Source organism: Lithobates pipiens, unplaced genomic scaffold (genome assembly GCF_037356315.1).
Source record: "Lithobates pipiens isolate NorthernLeopardFrog02 unplaced genomic scaffold, aLitPip1_a1.2 Scaffold_25, whole genome shotgun sequence".
Lineage (NCBI taxonomy): Eukaryota > Metazoa > Chordata > Amphibia > Anura > Ranidae > Lithobates > Lithobates pipiens.
The window spans coordinates 161044289-161063081 of NW_027507787.1; the positions used below are offsets into that span (position 1 = coordinate 161044289).

Consider the following 18793-nt stretch of genomic DNA (forward strand, 5'->3'; position numbering starts at 1 on the left):
GTGTCCAGGTTCAACAGGAAACTGGACAATTTTGTGTCAAGGACAAGAGATGCACTTGCTCAGGGGTCAGATGCTCTGACAGTTCCCTGGGATCAGTACAATCTGATTTATGCCTTCCCCCCATGCCCGCTTCTGTCATGGTTCCTGGGAAGAGTCCAGAGGGAGACAAAATCTGTCTTTTTGGTAGCCCCGGCTTGGCCCAGGCGACCGTGGTACGCAGAGATCATGAAGTTGGCAGTAGGGAGGCCATGGATCCTCCCTCTCCGGCCAGATCTGCTCTCACAGGGTCCAATTTACCATCCTGCTTTACACAGTCTGAATTTGACGGTTTGGCTGCTGAGACCCACATTCTGAGAGACCGTGGCCTTTCGGGGCCAGTCCTTTCTACTCTGGTCAATGCCAGAAAGCCGGCCTCCAGGCTTATTTATTACAAAATCTGGAGGGCATATGTTTCCTGGGGTGAACTCAGGAAATGGCATCCTAGAAGGTATGTCATTAGCAGGATCTTGGCCTTTCTCCAGTCAGGCCTAGAAATGAATTTGGCCATAAGCACTATCAAGGTGCAGATTTCGGCCTTGTCAGTGTTTTTTCAGAAGCCACTTGCATCGCATTCCCTGGTACGGGCTTTCATCCAGGGGCCATGCGGATAAGACTGCCAGTCAAACCTCAGGTATGCCCATGTGATCTGAATTTGGTTCTCTCGGGTTTGCAGGGGCAACCATTTGAACCTTTGCATCTGGCTTCATTAGTTCTCCTGACTAAACAATTGGTTTTCTTGGTAGCCATATCCACGGCTAGAAGAGTATCAGAGCTAGCAGCTCTCTCCAGCAAAGAGCTGTATCTAATTGTTCATAAGGACCGGGTGGTAATGCGTCCCAACAGGTCCTTTCTACCTAAGATGGTTTCGGGATTCCATTTGAATCAAGATTTAATCCTACCATCCTTTTTTCCAGACCCACAGTCCGCAGAAGAAGAATATTTGCACACTTTGGATGTGGTTAGAGCAATCAGTATATATCTTCAAGCAACTGCTCAGATAAGGAAAACTGATTGCTTATTTATTTATTTTGCCAGAAGGCCCTTGGAAGGGCCAGGCGGCGTCAAAATCCACTCTCTAAAGGTGGATTAGACAGGTTATTTCTCAAGCCTATAGTGTTAAAGGGAAAATCCCTCCTTTTCAAGTGAAAGCACACTCTACTAGGGCTGTAAGTGCTTCTTGGGCAGTGCATCACCAGGCCTCCCTGGCTCAGATCTGTAAGGCTGCAACTTGGTCATCAGTCCACACATTCACCAGATTCTATCAGGTGGATGTCAGAGGGCAAGAGGATATCGCCTTTGGGCGCAGTGTACTGCAGGCTGCAGTTTAGGCTCTCCGGTCCCTGGCGGTCTATAATTATGATCTGTGTCTCCCTCCCCTCAATCTGAGCATTGCTTTGGGACATCCCACTATGTAATGAGCTCCTGTGTCCCGTGATGTATGATCAAGAAAATGGGATTTTTATATACAGCTTACCTGTAAAATCCTTTTCTTGAGAGTACATCACGGGACACAGGGCTCCCGCCCCTCTTGGGTTTTACTTGGTTTCTTACTGCTTTGCTACAAAACTGAGGTGCCTCCCATATGGGAGGGGTTATATAGGGGAGGAATTATCCTTAATTGGGGTTAACCAGTGTTCAATCACCAGAGGTGCCTATATAACCCACTATGTAATGAGTTCCTGTGTCACGTGATGTACTCTCAAGAAAAGGATTTTACAGGTAAGCTGTATATAAAAATCCAATTTTTTTTGCTTAGCTCAACAAATAACTTTCAATAGCTTACAGCAAGGTAGCTTCTCTGCTATGCATGAAACCCCTGACCCAAAATCTGGTCATCTATGAATGAGTTAGCACAGGATTCCCAATGAACATGCAATGTGCTTGGAGAGAGGTGGCCCACTTCCATCCATCCTCCAATCCCGAGGCAAGCGAGGAATGTGAACAGCCTGCTTCGGCTGTATTTTAGACTTTTTTTACTGCCTTGTAGCTGCCTGTATGAAAGAGGCCTGAAGCTGATAGCATGGAGTCTCATAGCTTGGCCTGGGATAGTCACCCCCTAAACCTCCACAGGTTTGAGGGCCCACTAGGGTTGCCACTTCATACCTTTAAACCCGAACACATATGAATTACACAGGTTTTTAAGCTACTTTAATGTAGATAGGGCACCAGTAAGTTTAATTACCACATTAATCATCCACAGAGCCTGTGTAATTCATATGTGTTTGGTTTTAAAGGGATGAGGTGGCAACTCTAGGGCCCACATATAGCACCGGTCGCCTCGGGATTGGAGGATGGATGGAAGTAAGCCACTTCTCTCCAAGCACATTGCATGTTCATTGGGAATCCTGTGCTAACTCATTCATAGATGACCAGATTTTGGGTCAGGGGTTTCATGCATAGCAGAGAAGCTACCTTGCTATAAGCTATTGAAAGTTATTTGTTGAGCTAACCAAAAAAAATGAATTATTTGTTTTTGCCATAATTGCTAAATTCTGCAGAACTGTAAAAAATGTAACCAAAATTTTACTAATATCTGTTCCGGGTAATGCATTGAAAGAAGAGTATTGGGATAACAGCCAGATCAGTGTTTCTCAACTTCAGTCCTCAAGGTGCCCCAACAGGTCATGTTTTCAGGATTTCCCTCAGATAAAATGGCTGTGGTAATTACTAAGGCAGTGAAACTGATCAAATCACCTGTACAAAATAATGGTGAGCCTGAAAACATGACCTGTTGGAGCGCCTTGAGGACTGGAGTTGAGAAACACTACAGGGCCGTCTTTAAGGCAGGGCAAAAGGTGCAGCTGCCCTAGGCCCTGTCATTGTTGTGGGGCCCAGAGCAGCTGCCTCATACTTACCAACTATCCCAGTTTAAATTCCCTTGTCCCTTGAAGTTTTAGTCCTTTGCTGTGTCCCGATATCTCAGTGTGAAGTGCTGGTGCTAATGCTGCCTAGCTCTGCGCTATTGTTGTGTACAGATGACTCCTGCAGATCCTGTGTTTACATGTAAATAACCAGCATTCATATGTAAATAGCAGCAGCATTAGTGAGTAAATAGCTGTGGCCGGGAGGATTGATATGTAAATAGAAGGTGGCATTCATATGTACATCATGCTCCCTGCAGTGAGGAGATGATGTCCTGTAACCTCTAGCAACCAATCAGTGAGCAGTATAATTGTACAGTAATCTCTAGCAACAAATTAACGAGCAGAAATCATTTTCTGTAACCTCTAGCAACTAATCAGTGAGCCGTAATGTGTTCTGTAACCTCTAGCAACCAGTCATTAAGCAGTAATGATATGCTGTAACTGCTGGCAACCAATCACAATTGCTGCCTAATCTGATACAGTAAACTGATTTTAAGTCTAGGTGCTATTTATTGTATGTCTCAGAGCAGGTGGACAGTCAAATTGCAATGGGGGGTCCCCAAGAAAATCTTTGCCCAGGGTCCAATCAATATTAAAGATGGCCCTGAAACACCGAGCCAGAAAACTAGCATTTGCAGACCAACTAGGTAGCAATGGCAGCTTACATGCTTCTTTCGGGAAGGCTGCTTTGAAAACAGTTTATTTCCCGTTGGTGAAAACATTGCAGAGATCACAGCGTTTTGTGCCATCCTCCTGCTGCTGTTCAGCTGTGCCATCGTGCATTTCAGATCGTAATTAGCAGACAAAAGAGCTTAGAGGCCCCAGTTCTCCACCCCGGTTTCAGAGTTAAAAAGCATTTGCAGATCGTTCTTCATGTAAAATTGGGGCTCTAGCCGCAGGCTTTCCAGCATCCCGTCTCCAAGTTCCTTCTGTCTCCTGAAATCACAGGAGCAGCGGAAAGCTCAGATGAGACGTTTCCACTTTGAACTGTCTGGAGGACAGGGTTGTGTTTGATGGCAGCGCTTGTTTTCCTCTCATATCATTCCTAAAGAAAGTTGTATGTTTCAGATCTTTGAAGAGGAGCACAGCGTCTTGTACCTGGATCAAGGTGGAGTCCTGGTGGCTATGAAGCACACGTCGCTGCCAATCCGGCATTTATGGTAATGACTGCAAAGGCTTAAATAAATTCATGGGGTCATTAAACGAGATACCGGGAGTGAAAAACAAAAACACCATTTAACCCAATTACATATTTTTAACAAAATATGTCGTTTATAAGTAGATCTCTACCCATCCAATAAAGTATCATCTAAGCTTTAACATGTTAAATATGACTTTTGGAGTTGAATTAACTGTTTTAAGTATTCACTGGTATGACAGTTACAGAGTCTCAGGCACATTATCAACGGGACATTGATTAAAAACACAAATGTATAACACTGTCACAGGGAGGATATTGATGGGATTATCCAATTGATGACTCAACCAAAAGAAGTAAAGAGATCTTAGATATAGAGTAGAGGAGTCAAGAAGACTTGACAATAGGTTAGGTTAAAAAAGAGCGCGATTGGGTGGGAGTTAAAAGGGAAAGAGGGGTGGGTGAGTTGGGTAAGATTAAAGGGTTAGGAAATAAGAGGGAAAGGGGGTGGGTACTGGATGGAGGGGTACTGGATTGAGGAGTTTCCTGATGACTATTAGTATCTGCCCAAATATGTGAACATTTTTTGTATCTAGTAGGTGCCAATCTAAGCTGTTGTTTGGTAGAAAATCCGAAGGATCAGGCCAATCATGGTCAAACTATAAAAGAAAAAAAGATATTACTGCACTGTCTGAAATAAGTAAATACGTGCGTAAAAAGCAGCAACTTCCTGTGAGATACACACGGCAACAAACACTTTTTCAAAAAATAAGTTCCGCTAATGATCAACAATGTAAATACAAAATATGATGAGTAAAAACAACGAATAAAATTCATCTGGTGAAGTGACATCAACGTGGCAATAAATGACAATACACCCAAGAAACGTGATGTGTAAAGGGATAACTTCCACCACTGACTTCACTGTTGCTTACCGACTGTCATGGTTCTGCAGTAATGTTTGTCTGTCAGCTTACCTCTCCATGTGTTTAGCTTAAGAGGCCAGCCACTCTCATCTGGCTGCTTAAGTAATCTCTCCTTAAAGCATGGCTCCACTTCAGCCCCTATCAGGGAACTCTATATTGCACTAGGGATGAGCTCATTGTTCGACTTGAACATCGGCCGTTCGTCTGTTTGGCGAATTCAGAACTTTGTGGACCGGTCACACCAAATTTGTGTGGCACGAATGGCCCACAATGCACTACGACATCGCAGTGCATTGCTGGCTCATGATTGGCCAAGCATGCCCTGTGACCCCGCATGCTTGGCCAATCACAGCGCTGGCAGTGAGGAGAGCCATAATTGGCCACAGGCAGGATGCCTGTGACCAATTATAGCTCAGGGGGTTTAGTACACGCCCCACACTATATAAGACCATCAGTGTGGCGGCCTTGTGTAGTGTTTTCCGGCGTGCAGGGAAAGAGCAAGATAGGCCGGGACAGTGTTCTTTTCTCAGGCATCTGCAGGAGTTAAAGTGGGTGTTGTGTGACTCCAGCACAGTATACACCTGTATCTACCCTTTTTTGCTGGTGTTCTCTAATACAGGCATCTGCAGGAGTTAGTGGGTGTTGTGTGCCTCCAGCACAGTATGCACCTGTATCTACCCTTTTTTGCTGGTGTTCTCTAATACAGGCATCTGCAGGAGTTAGTGGGTGTTGTGTGCCTCCAGCACAGCACAGTATACACCTGTATCTACCCTTTATCGCTGGTGTTCTCTAATACAGGCATCTGCAGGAGTTTAAGTGAGTGTTGTGTGCCTCCAGCACAGTATACACCTCAAGATACCCCTTATTGATGGTGTTGTCTGTTGCATATCTTGCAAATTAGCCTTTAAAATTAGCGTTTGAGTCCCATAAAGTAGGGTTCTAAAGTTCGTACGAATTTTTGGCCCGTTCGAAGGTTCCGGGGGGTGTTCGGCTAATCTCTACTGTGCACTGCAAGTCAGCCTTGGCTGTGTGCTCTACTACTTGCTGTGTGCTCTATGTCTGATTTCAGTCACTGACCTTGGCTTGTTCTTGACTATCCTTACCTGCTTGTTGCCCCGACCTTTGGCTATCTCCTGACTATCCTTTGTTGTCGCAGTCTGCTGCTTCTCCTCTACCTCCCTTTAGTCAACCATAAGCATGAGCTGGGAGGCCCTAGGGGTTGCGACCTGGAGCCAGACTGCAGGTAAATCCATCCCTACCACTAGGGGCCTTTGGTGAACACCCGCTAGCTCTTAGATTCCGTGCTCAGGGAAATCTCATGCTCTAGCTCCCAATGTCATCCATGTTGGTACTACAGAGTACCTGCTCTCCTGTATCCCCTAGAGCTCCATCTGTAGCAGTCAGCCGTGGGGCCAACTTACTTGCGGTGCACTCCAGACCCCAGCGGTGTGCATCTGTCACCTGGACTCAGGTGACCTAACACTGACTCCCTATGATCTCCTATTACGGGAGATCACAAGCACGTTTGGCTTTATACCCAGCAAGAGCCTTTTAATGGACACAGCAATAGCAACGGCATCTTCATAAGCTTCTACTAGATTTCTCTTACTTCCTGTTGTCTCCCTCCGTTTTTTTAAATTTCTTTTTTGGGGATCCTGTGCCATTATGCCCTCTATGGGGGATGGAAGCTTATGAAGATGCTGTTGCTGTTGCTGTGTCCATTAAAAGTCCCCGGCTGGGTATAAAGCCGAAAGCAAAAGCAAAGCATTTGTGAGCTCCCGTAATAGGAGATCATAAGGAGTTGGTAAGCAGCATTGAAATCAGTGGTTGAAGTTATCCCTTTAAGCATCATGTTTCTTGGGTGTATTGCCATTTATTGCCATGTTGATGCCACTTCACCAGATGGACTTTATTGGTTGTTATTACTCATCTGTATTTTGTAACTCACATTTTTGATCATCAGCACAACTTTTTATTTTTTTAATTCATGGTCAAACGCCTTAAGGAGGTGGTGATCTTCAGGTTTAGACATCATAGATCCAGCTGTACTATTAATGGTTTGAACAAAGTGCCTGAAATAGCATTCTTAGGTTTGCAGCTCTCATTTGTTTCTTTATGACTGAAAGAACGTGGATCATAAACCTGGACATCACATGTGGTTTTAAATGTAAAAGTGTTCCTATTGGTACCATTGGCAATGATCTTGGAAAAGGATATGAAGCATTCTGTACACTTGTAGTGGGTTAGGTTAAAGGACAGTCAGATTGAGGGGGGGGGGGGGGTGTAAGAGGGAAAAGGGGGTGGGCGAGTTAGGTAAAAGGGAAAGGGGGAGTACTGGCTGGAGGGGTTTCCTGACAACTCTTAATATCTGCCCAAATATGTGAATATGTTAGAAATCTAGTAGGTGCCAATTTAAGCTGTTTGGTAGAAAATTAAAAGAATCAAGCCAACCATGTGGTGTAAGAGTGACCTGTAGGGGTAGGGTCAAAGCAGGGGAATTAGCTACAGAGAGTGTTGATCAGTCTAACTATACATTTAGATTCAAAAGTGGTCAAGAGTATAAGTCAAGATAGTACCAACAACCTAAGCAACAAGAACCGTGGTGGCAAAATAGTGTTTAACTTGTAAATATACAGTAGATATAGTTCAGCGTTTGGTAGCTTGAACTTTCTTTGTAGATCAGGGGAAGGGTTTTATCTCTGTGGCAGAAGAAGTTTGACTGGCCACAATTCAGAGTCTTAGGGTACACATACTAGACATTCAAAATAAAAAAACTATTGAAGCAGGTAAATGTGTATACCGCAATTACAAGCGTTTACCCACATCAAGCACTTGGGTGTTTTTTTATTTTTATTTCATTGGTCAAAGTGAATAATTTATTTGAATTGAAATGAAAATCACCCAAAAATTTAATGCGTCTAGCGTTTACACATGTTTTTTGCCACGTTTGGCATTTTCTGTCAAAACCTGAACGTGATTCTTCTGCATTAAGTAGAGGAGCATTTCACTGCCTTTAAACTCTGCTGCTCCTAAACTCTGGCAAAAGCTTATGTGTGCATGGACACATAGGGGTTTCTTTACTAAAACTGGAGGGTACAAACTCTGGTGCAGCTGTGCATGGTAGCCAATAAGCTTCTAACTTCAGCTTGTTTAATTAAGCTTTGACAAACAAACCTGGAAGCTAATTGGTTTATATGCAGAGCTGCACCAGATTTTGCACACTCCAGTTTTAGTAAATTAACCCCATAGGTATTTATTGAGCTCAGGGGATTTGGCAATAAAACAACAAACGCTCCTAAACACGAGTTTATGAGGCCTTAAAGCGCCTGGGGACTCAATTCCTGGGGGAAGGAGAGGTTTCAGTGGATAGATAGTAGAGGAAACGGGGGGTGGTGGAGGAGACCACTAGGGTTATTAAGGCCATCCAATATTCTCAGAGAGTGGTAAGTAATACAGTTTAATAAGGTATTTCTATCACATGGATGAAGCCAAAGTAAATTATGTATAGCCAAGGGGCCACAATCGACTTCCTCCAGACCAACCCAGAATGGTGTTTCCATAGATGCAAGGTACTTTCAAATAGTGGGATCAAATGGGCAAGAGAAGTCTAAGTTTGTGTCAGGTCATCTTGAGGCCAGGTGACAGATGCACACCGTGGGGATTAGGAGTGCACCGCAAGGTTGTGAACCCTACGTCTGACTGCTGCGGATGGGGGTCAAGGTGATAGAAAGGCAGGGCCGCCAGAACACCAAGATGGATCCCACCGGGGTTAGAGCGTAAGATTCCCTGGGGCACGGAGTCTAAGAGCCAGCAGGTGTTCACCAGGGCCTCGAGTGGTGAGGATGGACTTAGCTGCAACTGGCTCCAGGTCGCGACCCCCAGGGTCCCCCAGCTCGCACCCACAGTAGGCAACAGGAGGATAGGGATGGTGAGGGACAAAGCCAAGGTTGGGCCACAAGCAGACAGGAATAGTCGAGGACACGCCAAAAGGTCAGGATCACAGGCAAACAGGGATAGTCAAGGACACTCCAAAGTCGGTAACGGAATAACAGCAGAGCACACGGCAGGTAACAGGAAGCTAACACACAAAGGTTGATCAGCAGGATTGGCCTGCATTGCACAGGTTAATATAGAGTTGTCTGATAGGAGCTAGGGTGGAGCCATGCCAGAGGATGGATTACAAAGGCAGTCAGGTGAGGGTCGGCTGGTCTCTAGAGATGAACACATGGAGACAGGTAAGCAGATGAACTCTATTGCATAACCATGACAGTACCCCCCCTCTTATGAGGCCTCCCCCTTCCCCACCTGGGACCAGGTTTAGAGGGGAACTTCAAATGAAACTTCCTCAACAGACGAGGTGCAAAGACCTCGGAAGCCGAAATCCAGGACCTCTCCTCAGGACCAAAACCTTTCCAGTGCACGAGGTACTGGAGAATGCCTCTACAGAGTCGGGAATCCAAAATTTGGCTAACCTCGTACTCCTGATCATCCTCAGAGACCGGTGCTACGGTAGAGAGAGGACAAGAGAACTTATTGAGGACTAAAGGCTTCAGAAGGGCAACATGGAAGGAGTTAGAGATTTTGAGGCTTTTGGGAATCTGGAGCTTGAAACAAACCGGATTCAGTTTAGAAATTATTGTGTACAGGCCAATGAATCTTGGAGCAAATTTGAGAGAAGGAACCCGGAGTTTGATGTTCCTGGTGGAGAGCCAGACTTTGTCTCCTGGCTGAAGAGAAGGTGGCTTACGCCTGCGACGGTCAGCAAAACTCTTGAATTTGTTGGCAGCTTTCTGGAGGGAATCATGAACGTCAGCCCACATGGAATTGAATGATTCCTGAACAGTAGCCAAAGCTGGAATGTCAGAAGAACAAGTCATGGGAAGAGGGAGTTGAGGATGTCTTCCATAAACAGTGACAAAGGGTGTTTTCTGAGAACTGACGTTGACATGATTATTGTGGGAGAACTCAGCCCACGGTAATAATGATGCCCAGTCATCATGATGGGCAGAGACCAAGGTACGGAGAAAGACCTCCAACTCCTGATTAACTCTCTCAGTCTGGCCGTTGGATTGGGGATGATAAGAAGAGGTAAAATCCAAGGTAATGTCGAGGGATTTGCAAAAGGCTCTCCAAAAACGAGAAGTAAACTGCACTACCCTGTCCGAAACGACATGAGAAGGAACACCATGAAGGCGGAAAATCTCTCGTACAAAAATGGGAACCAAGGCAGGGGCAGAAGGGAGACCAGGAAGAGGAACAAAATGAGCCATCTTGGAGAACCGATTGATTACTACACAAATGGCCGTATTATTCTCCGACAGTGGAAGATCTGTGATGAAATCCATGGCGATATGAGACCAGGGCTCCTTAGGAATGGGCAAGGGCATGAGAAGACCAGCAGGGGCTTGAGTGGAAGATTTAGACTGAGCACAGACGTGATAAGCCTTAACGTAGTCTTTAACATCAGAGAGGAGATTAGGCCACCAGTAGTGACGACTGATGAGCAGGAAGGATCGGAGGAACCCGGCATGACCTGCCACCTTGGAATCATGTCCCCAACGAAGGATCTTAGCTCTTAGCTCCGTGGGAACAAAGGTCTTGCCAGGAGGAATTTTTGATTCCAGGGTGGTAGAATGGGCAACAATGCATGAGGTAGGAATGATCGGCTCAGGATCAGGGTTGGACTCCTCGTCCAAAGTGTCAAATGACCTAGAGAGCGCATCAGCTTGACCGTTGCAGGAACCAGGTTTGTACGTAATCGTGAATTTAAAACGGGAAAAGAAGAGACTCCACCTGGCCTGTCTGGGGTTCAGACGTTTAGCATTCTGTAGGTACTGTAGATTCTTATGATCAGTACAGATCGTTATGGAGTGAGGGGAACCTTCCAAGAGATGACGCCACTCCTCCAACGCCAATTTAATTGCGAGAAGTTCCCGATCACCAATGGCATAATTTCTCTCTGCCTGAGAATTTTTTTTGGAGAAGAACGCACATGGTTGACGTTTCTTCTCAAAGAACTGAAGAAGCACAACTCCCACCCCCATCGAAGAAGCGTCTACTTCAATAAAAAATGGGTCCCCAGGATTTGGTCTCCTCAAGAGAGGTCCAGAGAAAAAGGCCTGTTTCAGATCGTGAAACGCAGAGACAGCCTTGGGAGGCCAGTCCTTGGCATTCGCACCCTTCTTGGTCAAAGCGATAATAGGCGCGGCAATGGAAGAGTAATTCCTTATGAACTGCCTATAATAATTTGTGAAGCCAAGAAAGCGCGGCCTTGAGGCTAGCGAGAAGGGGCCAGTTGGTAATGGCTGAGACCTTTCCGGGATCCATGCGTAGACCCGCACTAGAAACAAAACATCCCAGAAACAGGACCTCGGAACATTCAAAGGAACATTTCTCCATCTTGGCATAGAGATTGTTCTCTCTAAGGCGCTGAAGTACGGTGCGTACATGGTTTCTGTGAGCAGGCAGATTTTTGGATGAGAATATCATCCAGATAGATGACAACAAACTGGTACAGTAGATCCCTGAATATCTCATTGACAAAGTTCTGGAACACAGCTGGAGCATTACACAAACCAAAAGGCATAACCAGCTATTCGTAATGCCGTCCCTAGTGTTAAACGCGGTCTTCCATTCGTCACCATCCCGTATTCGAATGAGATTGTATGCACCTCTGAGATCCAACTTAGTGAAAATGGAAGCCCCCTTCAACCTGTCGAATAGCTCAGATATTAGGGGTAAGGGATATCAGTTTTTGATAGTCATTGCGTTTAAACCTCTATAGTCGATGCAGGGTCTGAGGGTACCATCCTTTTTGGCAACGAAAAAGAACCCTGCTCCTGCAGGCGATGAGGGTTTCCAGATGAAACCTCTCTCCAGATTCTCAGCGACATACTTAGACATGACCTGGGTCTCTGGAATGGACAGAGGGTAGGTACGACCCCTGGGCAGGGTTGCTCCAGGGAAAAGGTCAATAGCACAGTCAAAAAATCTGTGGGGAGGAAGCACCTCAGCAGACTTCTTACAGAACACATCCCGGAAATCGCTGTATGCCGCAGGAAGATCAGACGATACGGATGTGGTAGCAATGGGAAGTTTCCCCTTGGGGGGTCACCTTGAGAAGACAGGACGAGGAACACGAAGGACCCCAAGCCAGGATCTGCCCAGAGACCCAGTCCACATGTGGAGAGTGGAGCTGTAGCCAAGGCCCAATACAATGGGGGTAGAGGCCTTGGGTATGATGAGGAAGGAGAACCCTACCGACATCCTAATAGGTAGTGTCTGGAAACGGATAGGGCCCCCTGGGAGCACAGTGCCATCAATCGCCAAGACTACCAGTGGAGTAGCGAGGGTAGAAAGGGTAAGCTTCATAGAAGAAGTAGTTCTCCAGTCCATAAAATTGCCGGCAGCCCCAGAGTACAGATATGCTAGGACCGATTGGGGAGAAGTGCCTACATTGAGGAACACCGGAAAAAGAAGAAGAGAAGGTGATGTTTCTGGGTCCAATACTCCACCTTCCAAATGTATTAGACCTGAGCATTTCCCGGACGAAGCGAGCAGGAGTCACGAAAATGACCCCTGCCCCCACAATAAAGACACAAGCCCAGAGTTCTGCGTCTAGCACGTTCTTCGGGGGTTAGTCTGGTCCGGCCCAGCTGCATGGGTTCCTCAGCAGACAGAGGATGCTCCCCAGGGCGATGGGAAAAAAGCTCAGGCTGACTAGGAACTAGGGGGTGCTGGCGTCTTTTTTCTAAGGACCTCTCCTGGAAACTAATGTCAATCTGATTGCATAAGGAAATTACATCGTCCAGACCGGCAGGGATAGCTCTTCCTGCTAATTCGTCCTTCACTCGGTCAGAAAGGCCATGTAAAAAGGTTGCGACCAGGGCCTCATTGTTCCAGCTCAATTCAGCTGTGAGGATACGGAACTGAAGTGCATATTGTCCCACTGAACAAGATTCTTGGCGAAGGCGTAAAAGGGCACTAGCCGCAGAGGAAACTTGAGCTGGCTCCTCAAAGATATTACAAAAGAGCTTCAAGAAGTTGGACAGGCTGGAAACCACCGGATCATTTTTCTCCCACAGGGGAGCAGCCCAGGCCAAAGCTTCACCGGAGAGAAGGGAAATGATATAGGCTACCTTTGCCCGATCATACAGAAAGTTTTGAGGCTGGAGCTCAAAATGGATGTTGCATTGGCTGAGGAAGCCCCTGTAGGCCTTGAAGTCCCCAGAGAAACGGGACGGAGCTGGCAGTAATAATGAATGCGTGGATGCAACTGGTGCGATAGGTGCAGTTGCAGACTGTACTTGAGGCTGCAGGTTCCGGGTTCCCAAGGAAGCCTGTAGCTGCTCGAAGCGGGAAGCCAGATCTTGAAGGAATAGCATCACCTGAGTCTGATTAGATTCCTGGGTCTCGAGTCTCCGAACTATGCCCTGCAACGGATCGACTGCAGGAAGCGGCATGTCAGCCGGGTCCATGGCTGATCAAACTGTCAGGTCACCTTGAGGCCAGGTGACAGATGCACACCATAGGGATTAGGAGTGCACCGCAAGGTTGTGGACCCTACGTCTGACTGCTGCGGACGGGGGTCAAGGTGATAGGAAGGCAGGGCCGCCAGAACACCAAGATGGATCCCACCGGGGTTACAGCGTAAGATTCCCTGGGGTGCGGAGTCTAAGAGCCAGCAGGTGTTCACCAGAGCCTCGAGTGGTGAGGATGGACTTGGCTGCAACTGGCTCCAGGTCGCGACCCCCAGGGTCCCCCAGCTCGCACCCACAGTAGGAGGATAGGGATGGTGAGGGACAAAGCCAAGGTCGGGGCCACAAGCAGACAGGAATAGTCAGGGACACGCCAAAAGGTCAGGATCACAGGCAAACAGGGATAGTCAAGGACACGCCAAAGTCGGTAACGGAATAACAGCAGAGCACACGGCAGGTAACAGGAAGCTAACACACAAAGGTTGATCAGCAGGATTGGCCTGCAGTGCACAGGTTAATATAGAGTTGTCTGATAGGAGCTAGAGTGGAGCCATGCCAGAGGATGGATTACAAAGGCTGTCAGGTGAGGATCGGCTGGTCTCTAGAGATGAACACATGGAGACAGGTAAGCAGATGAACTCTATTGCATAACCATGACAGTTTGTGAATGAGGGCTGGGTAATTTGCTTCATAAAATGTGAGGTAGATACTGAGATAAAGTTTTGGAGTTCCCTTTTGACAGGAAAAGCTCTTGGAGAGTGTAAAGAAGAGGAATTGGCAAGGAAACATTGAGTGCTTAGGATTTCTTTGGGTTTACATGTAATCCAGAAATGGAACTGAAATGTGATATAAGTTTATGTAGGTTAGAAACTATAGGGTTGGTAACTGAGCATGACATTATTATTGATAAATATAATAAATACTTATACTGATATCCCCCCACTGTCACCCCAAAGATATTGGGTAACATCTTAATGATGTGGTCTAGAGATTCTATTGCTAGCATGAATAGGAGTGGGGATTGAAGGCAGCCTTACCTAATGCCCTGCATGATTGAAAACCCAGTAGACTTAAACCCAGCATACCTAAAGCATTTGTTAACCCCCCAAAAAAACTGATCATGTTCCCTTAAAGCATGTTATATAGCCCAGTGCTAATGCTGTGTCATTTGGCCCCCTGTATCACCTGAAATACCTGGCTGATCCTGCTTGGCTATACCCTCCCCCCTGTAAACTAACTACAACAACCTGACACTGCGGTCAGTTTGCATGCCTCCGTCATCCGCAACTATGTTCTCCTGTGTCTGTGTCTCCTCTGTCCTCCTCCCCCCTCCCCTCCCTGCCTGTCTGTTCCTGTCAGCTCTCATAACTTCTGCTTAATCCTGTAATCCCCTCAGTACCATAATAATAAGTGTTCCTATGTCTGTATAATGTAAAAAATCTGCCGATCTGTACCTATCTCCCGGCGCTCAGCTGACTGTCAGCTCCCTCTCTCCTCTCTCCCCCTCCTTCCCGGCTGACATCAGCGGGAGGGCTTGGCCCCACCCACTGGATCTGTGAGCCAGAGAGAAAAAAGTCATTTGAGCGCCAGGAGCCACGCTCATATAGGTACAGATCAGAAGATTTTTTTTACATTACATAGACACGGACACTTATTATTATGGTGCAAAGGGGATTACAGGATTTAGTAGACGTGGGTTAACAACCATTATTAAAGTGGTTGTAAACATTTTTTTTAAATAGCAAGCAAGTTCATACTCACCTGCTCCATGCAATGCATTTTCCCATAATGGCCCTCAACCCTGAACCTCCTGTTCTCGGTTCCCCCACCGGCACCCCTGGCTCCTGCCCTCTGTCCATTTTCCCCCTAGGAAACTGCTTCCTATGGGGGCACTATGGGGACACTTGTGTGAGCATGCTCCCGAGCCCTGTTGTCTGTCTCCATTGACACGCACAACAGGTTTTAGCCCCGTTCCCTAGTCACTGGCTTTGATTGAGAGCAGCGGAAGCCAATGTTTCCTGGTGCTCCAGAAAAACCTGTGAGATCTGGTTCGTATCAAGGTTTAGGGAAGTAAAAGAGGGTGGGGGTTCAAGAAATGCTATAAGGTACCTTTAACATAAGGCCATAAGACTGTTATGAGGAGCAGAGATCCAAGTGCAGAATTTTTGTCTTGTACCCTACTAACCAAGAATATTGAATAGATATGTCCAGCAAAGGGAGTCAAAAGCCTTTTTGATATTAAGAAATAATATAAGAGAAATAATATAAGAGGGATCATCTTCACTTTTGAGGCCCCCGATAAGAAGAGCTACAGTGGCTTGAAAAAGTATTCATACCCCTTGACATTTTTCAAATGTTTTCATTTTATTGTAATCTCACATCTGCTGCTGAGCCTCCATGATTGAAAGAACTGAAATCCAATGAATGAAAGTGCCAACCCAGGGACAGTCAAGAGGTGGAAGGAAGGGCTTGATTATGCTGGATGTCCTCCGGAAATGATATAAGACAGGTTTTATCTGGCTTTCTGCAGCTTTTAATGCCCTTGTACACACGGTCGGACATTCCGACGGAAAATGTCCGATCGGACCGTGGACCGTGTTGTCGGATAATCCGACTGTGTGTGGGCTTCATCTGACTTTTTCTGTCGGAATGTTCGACCAACAAAGTTTGAGAGCTGGATATAAAAATTTTCCCACAACATGATCTGATCAGATTTTGTCCGTTCGTTTGTAGAGAATTCTGATCGGACAAAGTGCCACGCATGCTCAGATCAAATTCCTAGACCAAAGCTATTGACTACTAGCCTGAAAGTAGTCCCGTCATAACTAAATAACGTCATCATGTTACGAACGATCGGATTTTCCGACAACTTTGTCCGACCGTGTGTATGCAAGACCAGTTTCGGACAAAATCCGTCTGAAAAAATCCGACGGATTTTGTTGTCGGAATGTCCGACCATGTGTACAAGGGCTAAGAAGCTCTCGGCGTGCAGTGAGTAAGGAAGTAGACAGTGATGTGGACACCTTAAGAAAAAGGACCTGCCTCCTTTGCAGTTGAGAAGATGTGAGAGCCATTGGGGTAGATTTATTAAAACTGGAGCACTCAGAATCTGGTCCAGCGTGCATGGTAGCCAATCAGCTTCTAATTTCATCTTATTAAATTAAGCTTTGGCAGTAAAACCTGGAAGCTGATTGGTTTATATGCAGAGCTGCAGCAGATTTTTCACTCTTGAGTTTTAGTAAATAACCCCAACTGTGTCATATGTCTACAGGCATACCCCACTTTTAAGTACACAACAGGATTTATTTACTAAAGCTGGAAAGTGCAAAGGCAGGCTCACATCTGCATATAAACCAATGAGCTTCTAACCCCAGCTTGTTTAATTAAACTTTGGTAATTAAACCTGGAAGCTCATTGGTTTCTATGCAGAAGTGAGCCTGATTTTGCACTTTCCAGCTTTAGTAAATAAACCCCATTGTGTACTTAAAAGTGGGGTATGCCTGTATTGGCGTTAGGTAAGTATTTTGGGTTTTTAGGATTTTTTTTGTATCTAAACAGTTACAGTGGTGGTGGAAACACTTGAACCCAAGCAATTGGTAGGGTGTCACCTTCTGTTTGGCCATATAGGTAGGTGTCTAGTGTCTACAATTTTTCCACTATACAGTGTGCAGAAATCTTCTCTCATATCTAAAATATAAAAGCAAAACTCTATAATTTCCCTTTAAAAAAGCAAACACAAATTATTGAGGCAAGATAAAGTCAAACAACGAGGGAGAGAAAGAAGGAAGAGTCGGATGTAGCAGTGGCTGGTCTTTGTGATGAGTAGCTTATGTTTGAAAAGACCTGTTATTAGCTTTCTCCGTTCTGGTAAGAAGAAAGAAATACGAATCTCCGAGAAAGACAAGAGAAGCCCCAGGGTGCAGCTGAGCGCTGTGTAATCTAATCAAATAGCTCATCCATTATGTGTGCATAATAAAAGAATTGTTTCTCGGAATGTTTCAGAAAGTGCGTTGAATTTTTTTTCTTCCCCAAAATGCGCCACCAGAATATTTTGCAATGTGTGGGCACGATCATCAGAAGGCTACGTGTCTGAGGAGGTCAATGTTCCTAATAAAACCCCCTGCCCTAATTCTCATCCATCTTGTCACTCAAAGTCTAATCACTTTGTATATAGTGAAAATGATGAGACTTTTTTCACAGGGGATCATTGAGAGTCAGTCTTTCATCTATTCTCATTCTGGTTATTACAATGCTTGCATATGTGTGTATAAATATACCATTGTCTAGACACATCTACATCAATCTGCTTAGATAGATAGATAGATAGATAGATAGATAGATAGATAGATAGATAGATAGATAGATAGATAGATAGATAGATAGATAGATAGATAGATAGATAGATAGATATTGATCTATAGTGGGGAAAATAATGATTTGACCCCCTGCAGATTTTGCAATTTTGCCCACTTACAAAGAAATGAAGGGTCTATAATTTTTATCATAGGTGTATTTTAAATGATAAAGGCAGAATATTAACCAAAACTCCTGAAAAAACACATGATAAAAATGTTATAAACTGAGTTGCAGTTTAGTGAGTAAAATAAGTATTTGATCCCCTGCCAACCAACAATAACTCTGGCTCCCACAGACTGGCTACAGTATGTGCTCATGTGGTACACAGATTGGTCATATCAATTTAATAAGGTGCTCCTAATGACAACTCATTACGTAAATAAAAGACACCTGTCCACAGAATCATTTTCTTACATTCAAACCCACCATCATGGGCAAGACTAAAGAGCTGTCAAAGGATGTCAGGGACAAGATTGTAGACCTGCACAAGACTGGAATGGGCTACAAGACCATCAACAAGAAGCTTGGTGAAAAGTGTTGGAGCGATTATTCACAAAAGGAAGAAATGCAAAATAATCATCAATGTCCCTCGGTCTGGAGCTCCATGCAACATTTTGCCTCATCGGGTAAGGATGATCATGAGAAACTGAGGGATCAGCCCAGAACTACACGGGAGGAACTTAGGGATGATCTCAATGCAGTTGGGACCACTTCAAGTTTCCAAGCAACAGCCAAGAAACCTTAAAGATTTAGAGAAGATCTGTAAAGTAGAGTGGTCCAAAATCCCTCCTGAGATGTGTGCAAACCCGGTAACCAACTAAAAGAAATGTCTTACCTCTATGCTTGCCAACAAGGGTTTCTCCACCAAGTCATGTTTCACTTGGGGATCAAATACTTCTTTTACTCACTGAACAGGTCATGTGCAGTGAAGCCGAATCAGTAGGTCAGGTCTTAGGTAAACACAGACAAGCTTGAGACCACTGTGCAACTTTC

The 18793-nt window shown here is 45.4% G+C and overlaps 1 protein-coding gene across 5 annotated transcripts in view; it reads left to right on the forward strand.

Moving 5' to 3' along the window:
- The window catches only part of SORCS1 (sortilin related VPS10 domain containing receptor 1), a 1028639-nt gene that overhangs the window by 820225 nt on the left and 189621 nt on the right, over nt 1–18793 (forward strand). For all 5 annotated transcript variants that reach the window (XM_077455080.1, XM_077455083.1, XM_077455081.1 and 2 more), the window contains exon 13: nt 3972–4063. In XM_077455080.1, coding sequence (XP_077311206.1) covers nt 3972–4063 — 92 coding nt within the window. The remainder of the gene's footprint in view (nt 1–3971; nt 4064–18793) is intronic.